General features: G+C 52.4%; 1 protein-coding gene across 3 annotated transcripts; it reads left to right on the forward strand.

The window, feature by feature from the left end:
* Positions 1–7,233: 7,233 nt before the first annotated feature.
* HDGFL2 (HDGF like 2) lies at positions 7,234–23,564 on the forward strand (the record flags this gene model as incomplete). 3 transcript variants are annotated; one of them, XM_084250295.1, is made up of 16 exons in its annotated part: positions 7,234–7,305; positions 9,644–9,720; positions 9,833–9,971; positions 14,742–14,933; positions 16,471–16,587; positions 16,678–16,755; positions 18,165–18,333; positions 18,421–18,496; positions 18,632–18,944; positions 19,891–19,994; positions 20,892–20,965; positions 21,124–21,194; positions 21,527–21,628; positions 21,836–22,049; positions 22,814–22,946; positions 23,315–23,564. In XM_084250295.1, 16 exons carry the CDS (start codon positions 7,234–7,236, stop codon positions 23,415–23,417), a joined length of 2,034 nt encoding a protein of 677 aa, XP_084106421.1. In that variant the 3' UTR covers positions 23,418–23,564. The 3 variants fall into 3 exon arrangements, with proteins under 3 accessions (XP_084106421.1, XP_084106422.1, XP_084106423.1); XM_084250296.1 differs by having other exon boundaries at positions 16,678–16,749; XM_084250297.1 differs by having other exon boundaries at positions 16,678–16,749; positions 23,318–23,564.
* Positions 23,565–23,860: the final 296 nt, after the last annotated feature.

The following is a 23,860-nucleotide window of genomic DNA, read 5'->3' on the forward strand; positions in this document are numbered from 1 at the left end:
TGCGATAAAGTATCATGCTTATATAGTAAAATGTCCTTATTCTTAGGAAATGCTGAAATATTTACAAGTGAAGAGTGTATACATGAAAGTTACTTTCAAATGTTTAAAATCAAACATATATGTAAAAACAGCCATGCATCCCTGAAGGATAAGGATAAATTTGGAGAAAAGTATCTTTTTATTTATTTATTTATTTATTTATTTATTTATTTATTTATTTATTTATTTTTTATAGAGGCATGCTTTATTTATTTGTTTGCTGGTTTGTTTTGTTTATACATGCACTGGGTACAGTCAGAAGAGCAGGAGGGTGAGAGAATTCACCCGAGCCAGAGCGGGGAGCAGAGCAGGCAGAAGGACGGAAGCACACTGCTGAGGGGAGCAGCGGGCGGCAGGAGAGGTCTGCGCGCCATGTGGGACCCTCCTCTGGTGGCCGGGGAGCAGCCGGGGATCGAACCGGTGCCGCAGAGGCCGCGGGCAGCTTCGCAACCCAGTGCTCAACCGCTGCGCCACCGGGGAGGCCCTGGAGAAAAGTATCTTTAGGGGCCTCCCTGGTGGCACAAGGGGTTAAACACAGCACTATGAAGCTAACCGGCCAGGGAGCTACCCACATGGTGCAGCAGACCTCTCCTGTTCCACCCGCTGCTCCTCTCAGCAGTGTATTTCAGTTTGCTTCTGCTCCCCACTGTCTCTGGTAAATCCTCTCACCTCTGGCCTGTTCCCCAGTTTTTGTATGCATAAATAAATCTTTAAAAAAAAAAAAAGAAAGAAAAGCATCTTTAGGCAACTGTAAAGATGCTAGAGTGTAATTGCACAAACCAAGATGGTACAACTTTTGGGACCAACATCCTATATGCGGTTTGTTGTTTACTGAAATGTTATGAAGCAACCAACACACATTGTGCATAACTGCACACATAATGCATTTAACACGTTAGAAAAACGTTAACACTTGTTGATAATAAGCATAGGGTTGTGGTAGTTTTAAAATACGTCAATAAATTCTTTAACATTCCTTCCAAAGGCAGTGCCCAATTCCTTCCCCTTGAGTGTGGGCTGCACTTAATGACTCACTTTTAGCAAACAGAATAGAGCAGAAGTGAGGATGTGTAGCTTGGAGACTAGATCATAATAGGCACTGCCATCTTCCTCCGTGCTCTCTCCTCTCGCTCAGTCTGGGGGAAGCTGTTCACCATGTTGTAAGGAAGGTGCAGCGGTGCTGTGGAGAGGCCTACCTGGCGAAGAGCTGAGGTCTCGAGCCAACAGCCAGGTGAGGGGCCACTTGGGAAGCAGCTCCTCTGCTGCAGTGGAGGCTTCAGATGTCCCCAAAAGTGTCTCGAGTACATTCTCATGGGAGACCCTGGGCCAAGCCTCCCCCAGATTTCTTCTTTTTATTTTTTAAGGTTTATTTATTTATACAAGCACTGGGTACAGTCAGAAGCGCGGGAGGGTGAGAGAATTCACCAGAGCCAGAGCGGGGAGCAGAGCAGGCAGAAGGACAGAAGTACACTGCTGAGGGGAGCAGCGGGCGGCAGGAGAGGTCTGCGCGCCATGTGGGACCCTCCTCCCGTGGCCGGGAGCAGCCGGGGATGGAACCGGTGCTGCAGAGGCTGCTGGCAGCTTCGCAACCCACCGCTCAACCACTGCGCCACCGGGGAGGCCCTGACAAGACTCTTGGGGAGAGTGAACGGCACTACAACTTCCCCTGTTGCTCCGTGAGCTGGCAATAGAAGATAACCCTCACAGCCAAGACTGGGAGAAATTTGGGGGCAAATGGGACTCCAAAACTCTGGAGTTACAACCCCCCCCCCAGTGGAATCCCTGCCTCACTTTCCCCTTTTGAAAAGTTGGAAAGCAGAAATGAAAACTAACAACTGACATGGGAATGAAATTAACCACATGCAATATATCACGGACTGGAACAAAGTACCTGCTCAATAAACATTATTCTTCTACTTGGGTAAGTGCCCAAATATTTGTTGTTTTTTTTTAAAGATTTATTTTTATTTATACAAGAGCCGGGGTACAGGCCAGAGGCATGGAAGGGTGAGAGGATTCACCAGAGACAGAGCAGGGAACAGATCAGGCAGACTGACCGAAATACACTGCTGAGGGGAGTAGCAGGCGAGACAGGAGAGGTCTGCAGCGCCATGTGGGTTGCTCCCTGGCCGGCCAGGAATCTGAACCCACGCTGCAGAGGATGCGGACCACCTAACAGCGCTGCACTCAATCTGCTGCACCACCCCAAATATTTGTTAATGAAAGGATTGAGGCTTACGGCCGAGGTATAAACTGAGGATCAAGCCAGCAACACACAGTAGGTGCTCAGACTAGCTGCTGATTAAAGGGGAATGTTTCACAAAGTTGCAGGGAGCAGGGAGTGCTGTCACCAACTTGGCATCTTTGGCCAGATGCCAATCCCTGTCTCAGGGAACAGGAAGCCACAGCACCTCCCCTGGTGACTAACGGCCCAACCTTTGGCTTAACTGACTTCTAATTTGGCGGGAAGGCATGGATCCTGTTCCACCTCAGTTTGCCACCTTTGACACTTTGTTCCTCCTTCCCCAAAGTGGCCCCTTGAACTTTCCCACTTTCTTGAACTCTGGCCCCAGCTTCCATCAGAGTTTGATCTTTTTCCTGTGGTTCCACATAGCTCAGCCAGGTCTGGGCAGAAAATCTCTGGAAGGTTGTCTTTTTTTCTGCCCTGGCTCAAGGGCTGGCATTGGGGAGGAGAAGTATGCCCCACAAGTGGAGGTGGGAACCAGCAGAAGTGGCATTCTTGCTTTTAAACTCAATGTGTAACCTAAGGCAAGACATGTACAGCTGGGGGCTCAGTCTTCCCAGCTGTACCCTGGCCCAGGCCGGGTCCCTCTGCACAGTCTTCCTCAATCATTATGACTCTCACTCCTATGCAAATAAAAATACAGGATGCCAGGCAAGTCTGAATTTCAGATAAAGAAATACTTTAATATACAATATTAAATTTTAACAATTTTTTTCTTCTCCCAAATTTTATTACCCCATGATTGATACCCCCTAAATCAGGGTGCAGGCTGGGGATGTGGGAATGAAAGAATTCACCAGAGATAGAGTGGAGAACAGAAAAGGCAAATTTGCTGAGATACTGATGAGAGGAACAGGCAAGACGGGAAGGGCCACCTGCCCCCTAATTTTAACTATTTTTTAAAAAGATTTATTTTTTATTTATGCAGGAGCAGGGGTACAGGCCAGATGCGCAGGAGGTTGAAAGGATTCACCAGAGACAGAGTGGGGAACAGAACAGGCAGACTGACAAAATACACTGCTAAGGGGAGCAGTGGGCGAGACAGGAAAGGTCTGCCACGCCATGTGGGACCCTCACCATCCGTCCGGGATTGAACTGGCGCTTCAGAGGCTGCGGACAGCTTCACAGTGCGGCGCTCAACCGCCTGTGCCACCAGGGGAGGCCCAGTTTTAACTATTTTTAAAGAACCATGTCAGCACAGCAGACCTCACCTGTCTCTCCAGCTGTGTCCCTTAGCAGTGTATTTCAATAAATCTGCCTGTTCTGTTCTCAAAAAAAAAAGCCATGTCAATTTTTTGTGTGTGTCAAATATTCCTATTTGATGATATGTACTTTTGTTACTATTTTTTGTTGTGGTAAAATATGCATAAAACTTACCATTTTACCATTTTTTAGTGTACAGCTTAGAGGCATTAAGTACATTCACATTTTTGCAACCATCCATAATAAGAACTTTCTCATCTTTCCAAACTGAAATTAGTTCCCATTAAACACTAACTCTCCCTCCCCCGATACTGTTTTACCACCTGTCTCAATGCATTTGACTCCTAAAGGCTCCTGTGGGCTCTTGCAGTATTCGTTTTTAAGCATCAGGCTATTTTATTTAGCATGATGTCCTCAAGGTCCATCCATGGTGTAGAATGTATAACAAATACTTTTTTAGTATAGATGGCATAAATATTGCATGGGACAAATATTGCATGGAATATACTTATACTGAAAAATTGTGTAGCCGCAACTCACATTTAACTGGGCATTCTGAATTTTATCTGGTAATTCTACTTACAGCCCTTCTTCTGGCAGTTTTTATTTCTTTTTTTTTTTTTTTTTTTTTTTTTTAGATTTATTTATTTATTTATTTATTTATACAAGCACTGGGTACAGTCAGAAGCGCGGGAGGGCGAGAGAATTCACCAGAGCCAGAGCGGGGAACAGAACAGGAAGACTTGACGAAGTACACTGCAGAGGGGAGCAGCGGGCGGCAGGAGAGGTCCGCCGCACCATGTGGGACCCTTGCCGGTGGCTGGGGATCGAACCTGCACTACAGAGGCTGCGCGCAGCTTCGCAGCCCAGCGCTCAACCGCTGCGCCACCAGGGGAGGCCCTGGCAGTTTTTATTTCTATTTTAAAATTATGTTTGTTGAGCCTCCCTGGTGGCACAAGGGATTAAGTCTCAGCACTATGAAGCTGTCGGCAGGCATTGTAGCATGAGTTTGATCCCAGCCAGAGAGCTGACCCACATGGCGCAGAGACCTCTGCTGACTCCTCTGCTGCTCACTCAGCAATGTATTTCAGTAGATCTGCCTGTTCTGCTCCCCAACTGTCTCTGGTGAATCCTCTCACATGATGTGGGTGAACCCCCCACATCTCTGGTCTGTACCCCAGTTCTTGTATGCATAAATGAATCAATCTTTAAAAAAATAAAATGATGTTTATTGAGGTAACATTGGTTGATAACACTGTATATGTTTTAAAGGTAGAACTTCACATCTCTACAGTTGTAAGTTATCACACTATGGCTACTACCAAGACCCCAAAAATCCTTCACCACAGCCCACTTCTCCACTCTATGCAGATCTACCACCCTCTCCATGTAGCCTCAGTTCTATAGTCAGATTTCAAGGGTTTGTTTTGGTTTGGTTTTGTTTGTTCTTTTGCTTTGTTTCTTTATATTCCAGGTATGCATGAAATCATGGGGTATTTGTCTTTCTCCTGGTTTATTTCACTTAGCATAATCCTCTGCAATTCTATCCATCTTTTTTATAGATGAGTAGTATTCCATCAGCATATATACATCTTTAGATCCACTCATCTGTCATTGGACACTTAGGTGGGTATATTTATTTAAAGTATTATTGATATATAACTTATACAACATGAAATCCACCTGTTTTAAGTATGCAATTTGGTACATTTTATTGCATATTTACAGAGTCATACAACCATTATCATAATCTAATTTATAAACATTTCCATCACCTTAAAATGAAACATTGTGCCCATGCAGTCAGTCTGGATTGTACTCCCAGCTTAACGCTGTAAAAAGAGATCATTGATCTATTTTCTGTCTTCAAAGATTTGCCTTTTCTGGACATTCCATTAATGTCATCTGATGTTGAAATCATGTGACTTTTTTTGCCTGATTTTTTTCACACTTTTTGAGTTTCATTACTATTGCACTGTGTATCAATGCTTCAATTATTTTTTGCTGAATAGTATTCATCATAAATATATGCCATATCATTTGGTTTATCCATTCACCCATCGATGGTCATTTGGGTTGCTTCCACTTTTTAGCTGTTGTGAAACGTACTACTTACTGGTGTCCAAGCTTTTATGTAGAGGATTATTTTCATTTCTCTTTGTACAGACCTAGGGATGAATATTGTTAAGTTTATGCTTAACTTGTAAAAAAGATTTCGAGATATATTTCCAGTGCATATGGGTGTTTTTTGAGACAAAAAAAAAATGCCTTTTTTTTGTATTCGGTGATCAAATCCTTCTGTTTACCCTAGAACTTAAAATAAAACTCAAATTTCTCAGGAAAGTTCACAAGGCATTATGACAGCTCCTCAGTGGAGCCCTTGAGCCTCGCTTCCTTCCCTCCACTCGCTCAGTCCTCCAGTGTACCCCTGATATTAGCCAATTTCTTTACGATTTTCAAGTCTGGCAAAAATAGAACTTCCTTTAGGCTAGAGAAAGCCTCCTCCATTACGCAGCTTTTTCTTAAGCACTCAGGTGCCTTGAGGGTTTTTTTTTAATTATTATTTTTTAAATTCTATATATTTTTTACATCATTTTTTCATTTTTGCACAATGTATGCATTTTCATCTTGGTTATAGTCCCCCTACAATGCCCCCCTCCTCCCACCCCCCGTTTTGCTCCTACCGCTGACCCAAACCACCAATGAACATTTCTTTGCGCGGCTAGACCTTGAGCTGCTAACGGGCCCCCAGCGCCCCCGGGGCCCCCTACTCCCAGGCACAGCTTTCACCCCTCTAAGAGCCGCGAAGTCACTGACGCCTCCTCAGGCTTCTCACAGAGCCCGACCAGCAAGAGTCCCATTTCACAGGTGGGGAAACTGAGGCACAAAGCGATAAAGGAGCGTGGCCCTGCAGCGCTCGGCACACTCTTCTTGCACGAACGTGTGTTAAGTAGTTCGTAGCTCGGGCACATGGCGCTCAAAAAGCTTCCTCACCAAGAAGCAAGTGTGCATTTTGGGGGTGTTTCTCCCGAGACACCCCCCCGAGGCCCGCCCCTCGTCCTAAGCCCCGCCCCCGGCCGGCGCCGGCGCGGCCCCGTTTGGAGCCGAAACCCTGCCCGGGGGGCGTCCGCGGCGGCAGCTCCTCGGGGCCTGCCCCGGCGCTGGCCAATGTCCACTCCCGCCCCGGGGCGCCTCTCGTGACAGCCAATGGCCCGCGGCCCCCCATTTAACCCCCTCCCTGAGAAGGGGCGCGGCGGGGCCCAACGGCGGGCCGCCTCCCGGGGCGGCCTCGGCCGGCCCCTCAACTCTAAGCCCCGCCCCAGGCGCCCCGGCCGCCCGCCTCTTCGCCCCGCAGCGCCTCCGTTTCCCTCCGCCCACTTTTCCCCTTTCACCTCCCTTCACCTCCGCCCCCTCCATTAGGCCTCTGGTCACGCCCCCTGCTTCTGCCCGTTATCCAATCCCGTTAACTTGAGCTGCTCCATCCCCTCTTCTCATTGGTCCCCGCTCTCCTCTATCCCCGCACGTGGTACTGAGCGACAGCGTCGCCCACCCGTGACGGGCGAAAGGCAGGACTTCCGGTATCCCTCAGGCCAATAAACACGCTCCGGCCCGCAGTCCTGGCGGCCGCCCCCGCCCCCTCGGTGTCCCGCTCCCGCCCCCGGCTTTGCCTCCCGCCGCTGCCGCCGCTGCCGCTGCCGCCGCCGCCGCCGCCGCCGCTTCCCGCGGCCCGGGCCTCCGCCGCCAGCATGCCGCACGCCTTCAAGCCCGGGGACTTGGTGTTCGCCAAGATGAAGGGCTACCCGCACTGGCCGGCCCGGGTGAGGCCGCCGGGGAGATGGGCGAAGGTTGGGGGTGGGGGGTGGGGCTCTAGGGGCCCCAGACTCGGGGGCCCGCACACCTGGAGTCTGGGGGACTCCGGACTTGTAGGGCCCGCACGCCCGAGGTTTGGGGGGACCCGGGCTTGGGGGACCCGCACGCCCGGGCTTTGGGAGGATTCGGGGCTGAGGGACCCGCGCGCAGGGGTCTGGGGTGCCGGGCCTGAGGGATTTTCGCCGGCAGGGAGAGCTGGGGTCCCAGGCCTGAGGGACCCGAACGTCGGGGTTCTGGGGGTCCCCGGACTCTGTGGCCTGCGTACCAGGGGTCTTGGGTACCCCGGACCTGAAGGGGCGGCTTGGGGGTCACAGAGTCGAGTGATGCTGGGTGTGCAGGACCTGCGACCTGAGGGGACGGGCTCAGGGGGAGGGAGAGGGGAGGGGCGAGGGGGCCGAGCACAGTGTGGTTTGAGGGGGCTTGGATTTATTGGGAGAGGAAAGTGCCCAAGACTGGAGGACCTTCTTTGTGGGGTCACGGAAGCCAAGTCCTAAGGGTGGGGTGGGGGTGTGTGCTGAGGGCCGAGTTTAAGGGCGCGAAGGAGGAGGGATGCAGTCAGGGAGAAGCTGCTGGAGCCTCAGGACCGAGGGGTGAGGGAGTCAGGACTGGGAATTGGGGCTGTGGGCTCTATTCACAAGGTCGCTGGAGCTGAGATGACTGAACATGAAAGTGAGAGGTCTGAGGGGCCAGGAATATAAATAAGACTTGTTTGGGGCACCCTGGTCCCCTGTGAAGATTCCCCCCCCTCCCCCATTTCCCCAGACTCAGAGGAGGAAACTGGTTGGGATGAGATTGTCCTCTCTGATGCTTGAATCAGATCAGCCCCACTCAAGGGGACTCCAGGCTGAAGGGGAGAAACCGAGGGAAGGCGACTTGGGGTTTCTTTGGGGAAAGTTGGGATCCAGACAGCTCAAGTGGTGTGGGATGGGGGGGTTAGGTCTGAAGGGCTCTTTGAGCCCAAAAGTCACAGATCTGTAGAGTGGAGTTCAAGCGCTGTGAGAACAGCCAGCAAAGGAGGGACCTGAGGTTTATTGTCATCCCAAGGTCTCAGGACTCCAAATGCTCCCCTGCACCCCCAAGACTGAGGCTGGTGGAATATGCCTGGTACAACTGAAGGAATTTGGTGGGTGGGGTTGGCAGCCCTAGGTATCAGCAGGGTGAGGTGGGCAGGGCAGGTGACCTGGGCAGCCCTGTGGGATGGCTGGAGATTCCAGCCTTGCTCCCTGCCTGTTCGGTCCACCCTTCCTTGGTAGAAGTAGCCAGAAAGACATCACACAGAACTCAGGGTTTGGATGCCAAGGGGACCTCAGGGACCTCAGTCTGTGCAACCCCAAGAGAGGTTAGAGCTGGTGCTACTGTTAAGACGTCTGGGCCTCAGGATGAGAGGCAGATACTTGGTGAGACCAGAGCAGAAACAAGGTTTAGAAGGCATCCAGGTTGGTCCTCACTTTGATGGAGTTTGGGGATGCTTCTGTGCAGGAATGGGATGCTTGGGGTAGATGCCAGAGGCCCAGGGTCCACCGTCAAAGACTTTGAAAACTAGCCCTGAGGAAAATGGAGGCAGAAAGTCAGGAGCAAGCCACCCAGGCACTGAAGAAGAATGGAAGGAATTAATGAGAACTGGAGAGCCCACTCTAGTCTTATTTGCTTGCACTTAATTTCTCGGGATACACAGCACAATGAAACTTTACTGGCACTTTCCTTCTTTCCTGAGTACCAGCTTCTCCCTCTTCTCAGCACCTCCTTCCTTTAGCCAGCTCTCTAAGCCCCTAACATTTCCAAGCACCTGATTGGAAGTATTGGGGCTGCTTGCCTCCCGTGGGGAGGTGACTGACAGCTGCCGGAGCCCATGGGCCTGTATGGAGAGGGTGGGACTTCCTGGATGCTCAGCGCCTGTCTCCTGCAGCCCACCCCCCACCCTCTGCATCCTTGGAGCTGCCAGCTGCAGTCTCTGGGAAACCCACCACCGATAACCTCTTTGCGGGAAGGGATCCTGTGGGAGGGTTCTGAGAGTTCATAGAAGCTCTGCCTGGCCTCACCCCCCAACTGCTCAGAGGACCTTATCTGGCTTTGCTCAGGTGAAGTACCCTGGGGAGTGGGGGGGTTTGCATAGAAGCATGCAGATGCTTAAGTGGAAGGTGATGTGGCTTCTTAAAATGAAGGCTCCCTTTTTCCTAGCATACTCTACCCCAAGTAACTTGGCTGATTTTTTGGTAATTTCCTGGGTCAGTGGGTGAAACTCCCCCCCTGCCTCCCAGCTGCCCTCTGACTGGCCTCTCACTGCAGATTGATGACATCGCTGATGGTGCCGTGAAGCCCCCACCCAACAAGTACCCCATCTTCTTCTTTGGCACACACGAAACGTAAGTGTTCCCAGCTAGGGCTGAGTTTTCCAATTGGTTCCCCCCCCCCCCCCGCCCCGCCCCACTGGTAGCCTGGCTCACCTGGGACTGGCCCCATGGTTCCTTTCTCCAGAGCCTTCCTGGGACCCAAGGACCTCTTTCCCTACGACAAATGTAAAGATAAATACGGGAAACCCAACAAGAGAAAAGGCTTCAATGAAGGACTGTGGGAGATCCAGAACAATCCCCATGCCAGCTATAGTGCTCCGCTGGTGAGTACCTGGGGATGGAGGGCAGCCCAAACCGGGTCAGGTATGTGTGTACATAGGGGTAGAGGAGGCTTTAGCTTGTCTCCTAGAAGGAGGCGAAACCTTTAGGTCTAGAGTCTTCCCATTGGCACTGCTGACATAATTGCTGGACCATTCTCTGGGGGGTGTCTGTCTTGCGCACTATGGGATGTTTAGCAGCAGCCCTGACTCCACATACTCCATGCTGGGAGCACCCTCACCTGGCTTGTAACAACTGAATGTGTCTCCAGACGTGGCCAGGTGTCCCTGGATTGGGTGAAGGAGTGCAGAATCACCCCTGGTGAGACCCCTGCCCTAGGATCAGCCTGCAAATACAAGTGTTGTCATAGCTTTTACCAAACTTTTTATTTTATAAGGAAAACATTGTTTTTCTTTCAATAATAGCCCCTCCTCCCACTACTCCTAACCTTTCAATTCAGAAAAAGGCCATACCTAATACATGTGAAAGTTTTTGTTTAGGTGGGAAAAAAACCTCCAGGAGTCACAGAGATAATGTCTTCATGGGGAATTAGTGTTTGGAACCATTCAGCGAAACAGAGGAATTTAGAAAAGTAGAAATTAACTTCATAAATAGCCATGGAAGGATGGCAGAGGGGTGCCTTGTCAAATACTTTGGGGTGAGATGCTGAAGGGAGGTGGTGCTGGGGTTTTTCACTCTGCTTTTAACCACTACTTTTGGGGATTCCTGCAAGATACGAGGTAGTGGGGAGGATTAGCTTGGTTTAAGGATGGGTTGCAGTGAGATTGGTTTTCAGGTCACAGGAGCTAACTGGAAGGGACAGAACTTAACTCTTAGGGACATCAGTGTGGTCTTCAGGCAGCATAGCTCGGGTCTAAGTGGTCTGGTTTATGTTTGTAAAGGACTAAGTAGCCCTGTAGTGCCTGGTCCTGCTTGAGAAATTGGGATCTGGAGATGGTCTATGTGTACCTTTCCTGTGGCTCAGCTCTTCCGCTAACTCAGCAGACACTTGTGTTTCCACCTGTCACATGCTGTATAGGGAGCAGGGATCCAGGGTGAATCAGGCACAGTTCTTGCCTTCTGGAACTCACCATTCAGAATGTGGGTTCATGAAACAGTTACCTGATCACTCAGGCCCACACATGCTACATATTACTGGTGTTTCACTTTTTTTTTAAACTGAGGTATCGGTTTACAGTACTGTACATGATTTAAGGCGCTAGAGTGACACCTCTTCAGATCTGTGTTACCACACCACACCCATCACCATATCATTGGACCCCCACCCTCATTGCTCCCTCTCCCACCCCACCCCTCTGGTAGCCTAATTCTTGTGGTGTTTTACTTTTATCTCCTGTGATGCATATGGGGCATGGAGGCTTCCTCAGCTTTGCTACCTGCTGGCTGTTCCTCGGCTTTGCTTGTCCCCAGCTTGGGTAAGCAGATCAGAAGGTCCTGAAGGTAACTGAGTTTCAAGAGATCATTTTCTGGCCCCAGCTCAAGTTCTGTTTGGTTACATCCGAGGCTTATTACCTCCTGGTGAATCATCACACCCATTTAATATTTATTACACACCCACAGCTTGCTAAGTACTGGATAGATGCCTGCCCTCGAGGAAATGAAACTCAAAAATGGTGCAGCTTTGACATTACACGAGCCCTGTGCAGACTCTCCAGGTGAAGGCCTAGCTGTTATACCTCTCCATGGAACGTTGGTTTAAAATGCAGACTCCTGGGTCCTACCCTTAGAGGTTTGGGCTTTGTATTAGTGGTTTGGAGCTGAAGCTTGGGAACCTTGAGGTGTTTCTTCCCAGGCATCATCTTAGATGCTTCTGTTATAGCCAGTCCACAAACAAGCTTATGGTACTGCTTTGCGAGTATCTCAGCAGTTCCTTTTTTTCATCCTTGAAAGTCTGTAGTTCATTTCTACATTTCAAGTGGCATTGTAGACTCAGGGTAGAAAATTGAAGAGGTATACAAAACAGTGGCGCTGCCTCTTGGCCACTGTTTCATTTTCTTTTTTTTTTTTTTTTTAATTTATTTATACAAGAACCCGGGTACAGGCCAGAGATGCAGGAGGGTGAGAGGATTCACCAGAGACAGAGCAGGGAACAGAACAGGCAGACTGACTGAAATACACTGCTGAGGGGAGCAGCTGGTGAAACGGGAGAGGTCTGCTGTGCCATGTAGATTTCTCCCCAGCCAGCCGGATCGAACCTGCGCTGCAGAGGCTGCGGACAGCTTCACAGTGCGGCGCTCAACCGCCTGCACCACCAGGGAGGCCCCACTGTTTCATTTTCATCTCAAGAAAGCCACACTTACCTCTCTAAGATTCTTAGTTCATATAAAATGTTGTATAGCTTTCTTAGGCATATAATTCTGTACTTTATTCTCTTGTCAGTCTTTGATGGTTGGTCCATGTGAGCATATAGTCAGTGCTTGCTCTTTATTATCCCCCACCAGTGCCTCTGCCAATGGTGTATAGTAAGACACATTTCCCCTTCTCCTTGCCAAGCCAGGAGGTGAAAGCTGGTCTCTCTGTGTGGTTCCAGCTACTTAGTCTTTTGGTTCCCACGGTAATCCTGAGAGTGAGCTGGGCAGGCAGTATCTTTTGCATTTTACAGATCTATAAACTTTCTGAGGTCCACAGAGTTCACTTGATTGCCCAGGGGGACCCAGCTAGAATCTAAAATCTCCTAGACCTAGACCAGGGTTTCTCAACACTTGGTGCCAGATCTTTCTGTATGGGGTGCCATCTTGGGTACTGAGGGTGTTAAGCAACAGCTTTAAACCCCACCTCCCTGATGCCAGGAGCACTCCCAGCCCCATTTTTTTTTTTAAAGATTTACTTACTTATTTATGCATATAAGAGCTGGGGCACAGGCCAGAGACGGGGGAGAGGGGGGTGAGAGAATTCACCAGAGACAGAGTGGGGAACAGAATAGGCAGACCGACTGAAATACACTGCCGAGGGAAGCAGCGGGCATGACAGGAGAATCTGTTGCGCCATGTGGGCTGCTCCCTGGCTGGGGATCGAACTTGTACTGCAGAGGCTGCAGAGTGCCCCACAGTGCAGTGCCCAACCCCCCATGCTACCAGGGAGACCCCATCCCAGCCCCATCTTGATAGCCAGTATGTATCTAGACATTGCCAGATGCCATCTAGGGAACAAAATCACCCAAGGTGGAGAACCATTGACCTAGAAGGATCCCAGTTTAGTGTAATTGTGTGTCGCTTAACAATGGGGACATGTTCTGAGAAATGCATCATTAAGTGATTGTGTCCTTTTTCAAATGTTATAGAGTATAGTTACACAAACCTAGGTGGTAGAGTCTGTTGGGACCCCCATTGTTTACATGGTCCTTTGCTGACTGGACCGTCCTGAAACTATGCATGATTGTGCATCTTCGTCTCAGTAATGAAGGGGTAGAAGGGCCTGTCCCAGGTTCAGAAGCTCACAGGGCTGCTGGGAGGACCCAGTGAGCAAGTGTGCACTGGCCCCCCCGTTACAGGGGCACAGCACAGTAAGTGATGGGAGTGTCATTTGGGAATGAGGAGGCCTAGCTGCATTTGATGTTCCTTTTCCACCTTGGTCACACTCCAGATTCATTGCAGATAAATGCTTGTTCCTCTCTATGCCCCAAACTTCTTCATATGAATCAGATTTTCTAGCACCTTTCCTGGTAGACAGTTGGATCCCATGGGCCAACCGCAGGAGAGCCCAGGTTCTTGCCTTTATCTGCAGGCATAATGTAGGGCAAGTCATTTACCTTTCTAGAGACTCAGTTTCCCCAATTATGGAACATGCACATGCATCCCATCACCTGAGCCAGCAGTTGAGGCGCCCATCAGATCACGGTAGATGGGGAGCTTGGCCAACTCCTGCATGATCTGGCCTGACCTCCTGCACCCTCCTCTGTTCTACCCTGTCTTTATCTAGATATTCTGTGACCTCACTAAACCAACCTCTCCCTGTCCTCAGCCATGCTATTCCCACTCTCTGGAATGTATCTAGCCCCTACCCCTTTGCATGCTTGTGATGACTCCTCAGCTAAAACTTCACACCCTCCAGGGCTTCCCCCACCCCCCAAACCATCTGCTGCAGCTGCACATCCACATGCAGGTATTTCCCTTTCTGCCTGCCACCATGATGTGACATTGAGCTATTTATATGCCTGCAGTATGTCTCACTAGATTGTAAGCTATTTGGGGGCAGGGATCATGGGTACTAGCTAGCTACCTACCTACCGAGCCACAGATTCAACCAAGTGTGTGAATGTGCCAGCCCCTTTGGCTATAACGGAAGTAGCAGTACGTGGAAGCTTAAGCCCAGAGTCCCTGCCCTAGATCTCCTTCTTCCTCCTAAGAATAATAGTAATCATGAAAGCAGACATTGATGGACAACTTGCTGGTCTGGGCATGGCCCTTTGTAAGTCATGTATTCTGTTTCACCCTTGCCACTGTCCTGCAAGGCCTAACCATTGGTATCCACATTGCTCATATGTGGAAATTAAAGCACAGAGATTTAAGTCACCTGCCTTGAGTTTAATCTTGAATCCTGCAGTGCTGGGATCCGCGTGCTCATCACACGTGCTCCTCTTGTCCCTCTTCCTCACCTCTCAGAATTTTCTGGGCCTCAGTTTTACCATCTAGATATTGACAAGGTCAGACCTGACGTTGGAGACCCCATTGGTGGGTGCTGGGTCTCCATCCTGGTTGGTCATGCCACTCAAACATGGGGATGACTTGTGGTCTGCCCTTCCCCTTGTCCCCCAGCCAGTGAGTTCCTCGGACAGTGAGGCCCCCGAAGCTGAGCCGGCAGGTGGCAGTGAAGATGATGAGGACCGGGGGGTTATGGCTGTCACAGCTGTGACTGCCGCAGCCGCCAGTGACAGGATGGAGAGCGACTCAGACTCCGACAAGAGTAGTGACAACAGTGGCCTGAAGCGGAAGGCATCAGCCTTGAAGGTAGGAGCTGGACAGGCCAACTTGGCCACTGGGGTTGTGGGTGGCCACAGCCCAGCAATGCTCTGGCCCTTCTTCCTGTCACCAGAGATTGCATCCTAAAACCTACTCTAAAAGAAACCCTATTCCCATTAATAGTCACCACTATCCTCCCCCGTCCCTCGTACCACAACCCCCCTTACTGTCTGTGGCTGTGCCTTTTCTGGACATTTCACATCAGGGGGCTCTCACACTGCTTGATCTTTTGTGTCTGACTTCCCTTCACGGGTGTTGTGTGTTCAGGGTCCATCCATGTGGTGGGGTGCATCAGTGCCTCTCCTCTTCCCGGCCAGATAGTCCATAGTGGATGGACTGCGTTGTAGTTATTAATTTGTTGATGGCCATTTGAATTGTTGCCCTTTTTTTGACATTACAAATAATGCTGCTGTGAACAGTCATGTACGTGTTTTTGTGTGGACGTGTTTTCAGTTGTCTTGAATGTGTTCTCTTTTTTGCCCCCCTTTTTTTCTTCCTCTGCTTGTTTACTGCTGCTAAATATTTGAGTGCAGAATGAAAAGACCAGCTTCTAGCACCAAGTTCTATTTGATTTAAAAACACTTTTAAAGAAAGTATCCTTTTGGTTTTTACAATTATAATAAATTTGACTTATTGTAGATAGAAGATGCAAAAAATGTAAAGGGTATGGTGAAGGGAGGAGCAGGCGTTTCTGCTGAGGCTCAAGGAATGGGACAGGGCCAGCCAGAAAAAGGCCTGTGGCGAGCCTCCTAGAGGCAGCAGGATGTACAAAGGCCCTGTGATAGGCAGGTGTGGCGGGAGCAGATAAGCCTCAGCAGGGCCAAGATAAGGGTGGAGAAGGTGGTAATACATGCATAACATAGAACTTGAGCCATTTTTAAGTGTGTAGCTCAGTGGCATTAAGTAAATTCATGTTATTGGGCAACCATCCCCACCCTCCATCTCCAGAACTTTCTCACTTTCCCCCAATGAAACTGTCTCCATTAAACACTAACCCCCGTACCCCCCAGGCCCTGGCACCCACCATCCACTTGCTGTTTCTACGGCTGTGATTCCTTTAGGGCCTTCGTGTGAGTAGGTCACGCAGTGCACTTGCGTATGGCTTAACAATGGGCTTGTTTTGAGAAATGTGTCGTTAGGTGGTCTCGTGTCATGTGAATGATGTGGAGGGTGACGACATAAACCTAGATGGCACAGGCTGCCATGCACCTGGGCTCTATGGCAGCGCCTGTGGGGGCCACCGTCTGTACGTGGTGCATCGTTAATGGGAAATGTCATTTTGTGGTCCGTGACCCGTCTTGTCCTTTTCTGTCTGGTTTATGTCACTGAACATCATGCCCCCAGTGTTTAAGATCCCTGGTGTTTATTGGGTTCTTTTGAAGGGGTCCCTGCCAACCCCTTCAGGTTCCAGACCTTCCGCTCTTCCCAGGGCTGGGAGAGGCAGGCGGGAGGGCTTCCTGCCGAGGCGGGAGACTTGGCGCGTGAGTTCCTGGTTGCCGATCTGCTCGAGCTGCTCCCCTTCCAGATGTCAGTCTCAAAACGAGTTCGAAAGGCCCCCAGTGATCTGGATCCAGCCAGCGTGTCCCCCTCCGAGGAGGAGAATTCGGAAAGTTCATCCGAGTCTGAGAAGACCAGTGACCAGGTGAGCTCTGGGCTGCTCCTCGGGTGCTCGGGGGATGTTGGGTGGGCTGGCGCCGCGGCAGCTACTTGTCAGCTCCCGCTTTCCACCCAGGACTTTACCCCAGAGAAGAAAGCTGTGGTCCGGACGCCCAGGCGGGGCCCCCTCGCGGGACGGAAGAAAAAGGTAGAGGCTTCGTTTCTGGTTTGTTTCCATGCCTGCTGGGGAAACTCTAGAGCTTTGCTTCGAAGTGCACCGGCTTGTTTTTGTCTTTTCTTTGTTTCTTTATGTCTCTCATGAAGGCGACACCGTCCAGTGTCCCTGGTTATTCTTCTGTCTGACTTTGCTTTGCCTAATCACCTTGAGTTCCTTCCATTTTACTGCAAATGGAGAATTTTCCTCCTTTTCCCTTGTAGCTGGGTAGTATTCCTCTGCGCGTGCCTCGCTCGCAGTCTTTATCCAGTCGCGCGTCAGTCTCTCTTTGGAGCAGGGTAGCGCGGGCCCAGGGAGGCCTCCGAGAGTGCCAGCTGCTCCCTGTGCTTGTGGCCTCAGCCCCCTGCTTCTGAGTGTCTGTGCACTGTGCTGTCGTCTTCGGAACAGGAGATGGCCAGACTGCTGCTCCTCAGAGGGTTTGGAGCCCGCTCTGGGAGCCGGGATGCTGGAATTGCCACTGGAGAGAGGAATCTAGGGCTCTGCTCTCACATGGGGACAGAGTGTGTGCCATGTGCACGTATCTGTGCAGATGTGTATGTGTCTGGGAGAGGATGCATGCATGTTGTATGTGGTCTACCAGGGCACATGTGTTGCACATACAAGCCACGTGCTTGTCTGATGTCTCATGTGTGGGTGTGTACTTGTGCATAAGTGTGTGCACACACTGTGTACATGTGTGTTGTTGCAGGTGAGTGCATATGATGGGCATATACTGTGTGTGCAAGTGCGTGTGTGTGTTGTACACACATGCACTCGTGCTGTGGGCATAGGCGAGCGCGGGAAAGAGGGCAGCCTGTCTACTTGGGCCCACATGCAAGGCTTTATGTTGCAAAATGTTTGGTTTTTTTGTAAAGATTTATTTTATTTATACAAAGAGCTGGGGTACAGGCCAGATGTGCGAGAGGGTGAGAGGATTCACCAGAGACAGCTGGGAGCAGAACAGGCAGACTGACTGAAATACACTGCTGAGGGGAGCAGCAGGCGAGTCAGGAGAGGTCTGTCGTGCCATGTGGGTTGCTCTGTGGCCAGTGGGGATAGAACCAGTATTGCAGAGGCTGCGGACAGCTTCACAGCACTGTGCTCAACTGCCTGTGCCACCAGGGAGGCCCGTTGCAAAATGTTTTGTTTACGGGAGAGGTCCAGGGTGCGCACGCACACACATGATTGAGGAGTGGGTGAGACCCAGGAGAGTGTGCACCATAACTGACCCTGCTGACTCCTGTCAGGCGGCTGCAGGTGACTTCAGGACGCCTGTGATTCTGGCCAAGATGAAGAGTTTCTAATATGGGGGATGGTGGATTTTTGTGGGGTGAAGATTCAGGGATTGGGGTGCTCACGGCCTGCCCTTGCCCTGTGTTTCTCTCACCTCTGTGCCCGGTCTCTCCCAGAAGGCACCATCAGCCTCCGACTCAGACTCCAAAGCAGAATCAGACGGGGTCAAGGGGGAGCCAGTGGCTGTGGCCAGGTCAGCGTCCTCGTCCTCCTCGTCCTCCTCGTCCTCCTCTGACTCTGACACGGATGTGTCTGTAAAGAAGCCTCTGCGGGGCCGGAAGCCAGGTATGGCCACAGCTCCTGGGCTGGCCCATCAGGGTGTCTGCCCATCTAGAGACCCAGTGTGAGCCACCGCCTTCTCCTCTGCCCTAGCTGAGAAGCCACCCCCAAAACCACGTGGGCGGAAACCGAAGCCTGAACGGCCCCCGAGCACCTCGAGCAGTGACAGGTGGGGTGGCTTTTTACCAGGTCCTCAGCCCCGCCCTGGGGCCACAGGCAGTGGGTGGGCCCGTTCCCTCGGACTTGGTGGCGGAGCTTCCTGTTCTGAGGACTCATTCCCCTGCTGACTGGCCTGCGCCCCCAGTGACAGCGATGAGGTGGACCGCATCAGCGAGTGGAAGCGGCGGGACGAGGAGCGGAGGCGGGAGCTGGAGGCGCGGCGGCGCCGGGAGCAGGAGGAGGAGCTGCGGCGGCTGCGGGAGCAGGAGAAGGAGGAGAAGGAGCGGAGGCGGGAGCGGGCCGAGCGTGGGGATGCCCCGCATGGGGGCAGTGGCGCCAGCAGTGGCGATGAGCTCAGGGACGATGAGGAGCCTGTCAAGAAGCGAGGCCGGAAGGGCCGGGGCCGGGGTCCCCAGTCCACTTCTGATTCAGAACCGGAGGCCGAGCTGGAGAGAGAGGTGCGCCCAGCCTAGGCTGGATTCTTGGGGTCCCCTGAGAGCCTACACTGGGTTGACCCTAAAGGCTTCAGTTGAAAGACATTCAGTATCTGAATGGAGTGAAAGGAATCTGTGAAGATAAATGGGAAAAGCATTCTAGGTGGAGGGCACAGCAAGTGCAAAGGCCCTGGGGCAGAACTAGCCCTGGGTTTTTTTGAAGAACAATGAGTAGATCCATGTAGCAGGCACAGGAGATCACTGGAGATCACAGGAGAGGGCGGAGGTGATGTCAGAGAGGAAGGCACCAATGCTGGGCCTTGTGGACTATGGGGAGAACTTGGACACTTTTACCCCCAGGGAAGTGGGAGCTCTAGAGGGCTGTGGGCAGAGGAAGGGTGCTCAGAGTTGCTTTCTGGCATCTGGGGGGTGGGGGGCAACTTGGGAGTAGTGAGGAGGCCTCTGAGGAGGATCAGTGGTGCGTTAGGTTCTGCGTGGTATGGCCGGGACCATCCGCTCCCCCGCCCACCCTCTCACATTCTAGCCTGAATCTGGAAGTCCGATTTTCCGGCCCTGATACCTTCTTGACTGAACCTGAATCCCACATCATGAGAAGGGGGGGTGAGGTAGCAGGAGGAGGGCATTTGCTCTCCCTGTTACTCTCTCTTTTGTCACAAAGGTGGAGCAGGTGCCTGTCACAGGAGGTGTTCTAGCTATGGCCTCGGCTACCCTGTGTAGTGTCAGGCTTGGCTTCCGCCTTCCCACAGGTCCTTTCAGGGCGTGAGAAGCTGCTGTCCAGTGTCAGACTAGACAAGGGGTCCTTCCCGTCCCATCCTGTTCGTTCCACCAGCTCCTCTCAGCAGTATGAAGGTGGTGGCATAAAGTATTGAACTGTATCTCTAAGGGAGATAGCGCAGGGATCTGGGGTCAGGCCCTACTTCCCGTCACATAGCCATTCTCTTTTCTGTAGGCGAAGAAATCAGCTAAGAAGTTGCAATCACAAAGCACAGAGCCCGTGAGGAGACCCAGCCAGAAGGAGAAGAGGGGACGTCCTGAGGAGAAACCCCGAGCCAGGTCAGCTCCCGTTGGACCGCCTCCTCTCGGCAGGCCCCAGCTGCCCCATCCTGGCCCTTGTCCTTCTCTGGGATCCCAGGGATCCCTTAACTGTTATGGGAGGGGCTCAGCTTCCAAATTCAGTCTTGGAGACAATCAGGTTGAAGTGTCTGGTTCTGGAACCACCCCTAGGAGCTGCTATTCCAGCATTGTGCTCACCTGGGAATTTTTGCCCCCACCCAGGGGACATTGGATGTCTGGGGACATCTGGTTATCTTGACTGGGGGTGCTCTTGGCACCCAGTGGATGGGGCCAGGGATGCTGCTTAACACCCCATAGTGCCCCAGTTGGCCCCCCTCAGAGATCCTGCCCGATGTCCACAGTGTGTGGAGGAGATTGTCCTTCCCTCCTGTGGTTCTCAGATATTTTAAGTCTGTGGCCCCCTGAGGCGGTGGGGGCGGGGAGAATTAATTCCCCACTCTCTAAGTGAAATTCCAGCTATCGCTGACCAGCCTATCCAGTGGCAGCTTGTCAGAAATACTGGCGAATGGAAAGTGGACTCAGCCTTGGTGATGAGCCTGCTCCACTGTGTGTTTCAAACTGGAGTGGCTTTTAATAACCCGGCAGTCACTGACCCTCATCCATGTGTTTAAACAACAACAAAAACCAGAATTCTGGGACTTCACATTTGTTTGCCCACAGAAACCCGAGGGAGGGTTGATGTCTGTGGTTGCCTGGGAGCCCGCCCTCTGCTAGCCGTAGTGGGCCTTATCCCCTCCCGGCTGCGCGTCTCCCAGAGGCTTCCTTCACAGCAGGTGCAGGTTGCCCCACAGACCCTGACTCCTCGTTAGGGGGATGCATAGCCGGGGATGTTGGTGAGGGGCCCAGCTAATAAGGGGTGCCTGTGACTCCCCACAGGCAGGTAAAGGTGGAACGCACCCGGAAACGGTCCGAAGGGTTCCAGCCAGACAGGAAGATGGACAAGAAGAAAGGTGAGGGGTGGGATTGCTGAGAGGGAGGAGGGAAGGTGCAGAAGAGCTTGTTCCCTCGGCCAGCTGGCAGGTGTTGGAGGCCAAGCTGGTCTTTGCCTCATGGCCCGGGCCTCATGGCCCTGTTCAGGCCTGCACTGTGCCTTCTCTCCTGGCCACAGAACCCTCCGTGGAGGAAAAGCTCCAGAAGCTACACAGTGAAATCAAGTTTGCCCTGAAGGTTGACAATCCGGTGAGCCAAGTCTTCCCTACCCCTTCATGTCTGGATTTCCTTAGAAGTCTTGGGAAGCCGTGACAAGTGCAGTGTGTGGGGTAGGAGGGCAGGTGTTGCTGTGCCCATCCCAGGTCTCTTGGCTGAGGGCTCTGGGCCCTCCGCAGGAGCAGTGTTCGGTGTCCCCACCAGGTGGCTTCATGAAGGCCCATGAGGCTCCTTCTTGTCTGTCCCTGTTTTTCACCTGTCACCGGTTCCCCAAAAGGAGTGCCTCTGGGTTTCCTTTGCCCTGTCAGGACTCCTAGGACCCCTGAGCTAGGTGCTGTCCCTCCTTACTCCCTCCTACCCTGCAGGATGTGAAGAGATGTCTGAATGCACTAGAAGAGCTAGGGACCCTGCAGGTGACCTCGCAGATCCTCCAGAAGAACACAGATGTGGTGGCTACTTTGAAAAAGGTATGTGGGGGTGGGGGGCAAAGCCTGGTGGCTCATGGAGGTGGAGTCTACCCACAGAACCCAGGTTCCGGTGGGCGGCCTGTGGAAGGGGTAGTGCTGCTCTTCATGGAGATGCCACTGCTGCCAGGGGTGGCAGCCATGGGGGAGGATCGTGGACAGGGATGAGGCCTAGCTGCATGTCCTGAGTCGGGCTTTTGGGGGTCCCAGATTCGCCGCTACAAGGCCAACAAGGAGGTGATGGAGAAGGCTGCGGAAGTCTACACCCGACTCAAGTCAAGGGTCCTGGGACCAAAGATTGAGGCAGTCCAGAAGGCAAACAGAGCTGGTGTGGAGAAGGAGAAGGCTGAGGCGGGGAAAACTGAGGAGACGCTGGCTGGAGAGGAGGCCCCCGTGGAGAAAGCAGGGGATGAGGCGAACGCTGGTGAGGGGCCAGAGGGAGTGGGGCTAGGTGGGCCGGGTTTGCTGGGGCATAGCTGGTGCTCCTCCCCAAGTGGCTGGAGAGCCATGTCCTTGGCACTCTGCACACGCCTGGCTGCGTCCCCAGGGTAGCTAGTGCCTGACACGTGGACGCCTGCTTGGCTCGTAGACTCCAGATCCTCTGAGGTGGACGGTCCGGAGGCTGTGTGCATAGGCCCTAAGCCTGTGTGCCCGCCAGGGGTGTGGGCCGGGCGTGGGAGCATCCTCCAGAGAGGGAGTTGGCAGAGGCCTCGGACTGGACCTGGAGGTCTGTGGGGGGCAGGGGAGGAAGAAGAGAAAGGGTGTCACCCTGCGGGGACAGTGACTGAGCGATGGGAGAGGGGGCCTACCCTCTTGGGGTCACACGTCCCAATGACAGATGTTCAGAGAGCCCCCTGAGACCCAAATTAGGATGGAGTTTGGCTGAGGCCTCAACAGCCAAGGAACAACCCAGAGGGGACATCTCTTCTTACTCTGCCGCAGGCTGGCCTGTTACTGTCCACCCCTTTCAGGGGCACGGGCGCAACTGCCCAGGCCGCGTGGGAACTGACAGTCCTGATGTGAGAGAGGAAGGAGGTGCATGCTAGTGCCCAGGGCTGCATCCTCCAGGAGGGCCTGGTGTCCTTCAGGATCCTTGGCCCAGTGCTAGCTTGCTCACTCAGTAACTTTCAACAGGAAGGATTGTGGGGTCCCAGACAACCCCACAGCATCCTGTGACTCTCCCACCAGATCTCTCAGCCCCCGTGAATGGCGAGGCCACCTCCCAGAAGGGGGAGGAGCCAGAGGACAAGGAACAGGAGGAAGGGCAGACCTCAGAGGAGGGGCCTCGGTGTGGCTCCTCTGAAGACCTGTTACACAACGAGTAAGTATTAGCAGTGACCGTGGGGAGCCATTTCCTGAGAAGGGTGCTGTTCTCCAGGGCAGGCTCGTTCGCGTAAGGGTCCCGCAGACCTCAGCTCCCCCGCCCCACCCTCGGGGGCCTCCCATCCTCCCCACCTTAGCAGCTGATTTCCAGCTCTGAGCTGCCATGGGCCCACCTGGAAGGATGGCTTCTTTGAGTGTCTAGAGTAGGCGCAGGTACCACCTCCGCAGCCTGCCATGCAGCCTCGCAGGAGCCCCTGGTCTTCCAGTGGGCACATGGCTCCTGCTCACTGCGCTGAGTGTGGTCTGGGGCAATAGGCCTTAGAGACAGCCGGCCTGCTCACCCCCACCCATGCTGTGCTCTGCCAGCAGTGCAAGGGAGGACCCTGACCTGGATGGGCTGGGGAGCGACCGGCAGGAGCGAGAGAGGGCACGCATGGACTCGGAGTCGCTGGACGATGAGGACAGCTGAACGCTGGCAACCAGGCCCCGCCCGCCACAGACCTTGTAGGCTGCCCGTCTCCTCCCCTCCGCCCAGGGATCAGAGGACTGTTGGAGACGCCATGCTGTTCGTTTGTATTTGTCCCCCTGGGTTTTTTTCTGCCTAATTTCTGTGATTTCCAACCCACATGAAATGACTATAAAGGGTTTTTTTTATGAAAAAAAAAATCACTTTTATTGGCTTGGTTTTCTAGCATTAGTGGTGCAGCCAGGCCGGAGCTGGGAACTGTTGCAACTGTCAGGGGCTCTTTCTGGGACAAAGGGTTTTAAATCGTAGGGTCACCATTAATAGTAAATGTGAACTTAATTCTTAACGGTGCTCCCAGCCCAGCTGGCCCAGCCCTAGGCCTGCAGTGCAGGAGGGTGGGGTGGGGAGTAAGACTTTTCCAAAAGTGAAGAGAAATAAAAACCTCT

Source organism: Talpa europaea (genome assembly GCF_964194135.1).
Source record: "Talpa europaea genome assembly, chromosome: 12".
Taxonomy (NCBI): domain Eukaryota; kingdom Metazoa; phylum Chordata; class Mammalia; order Eulipotyphla; family Talpidae; genus Talpa; species Talpa europaea.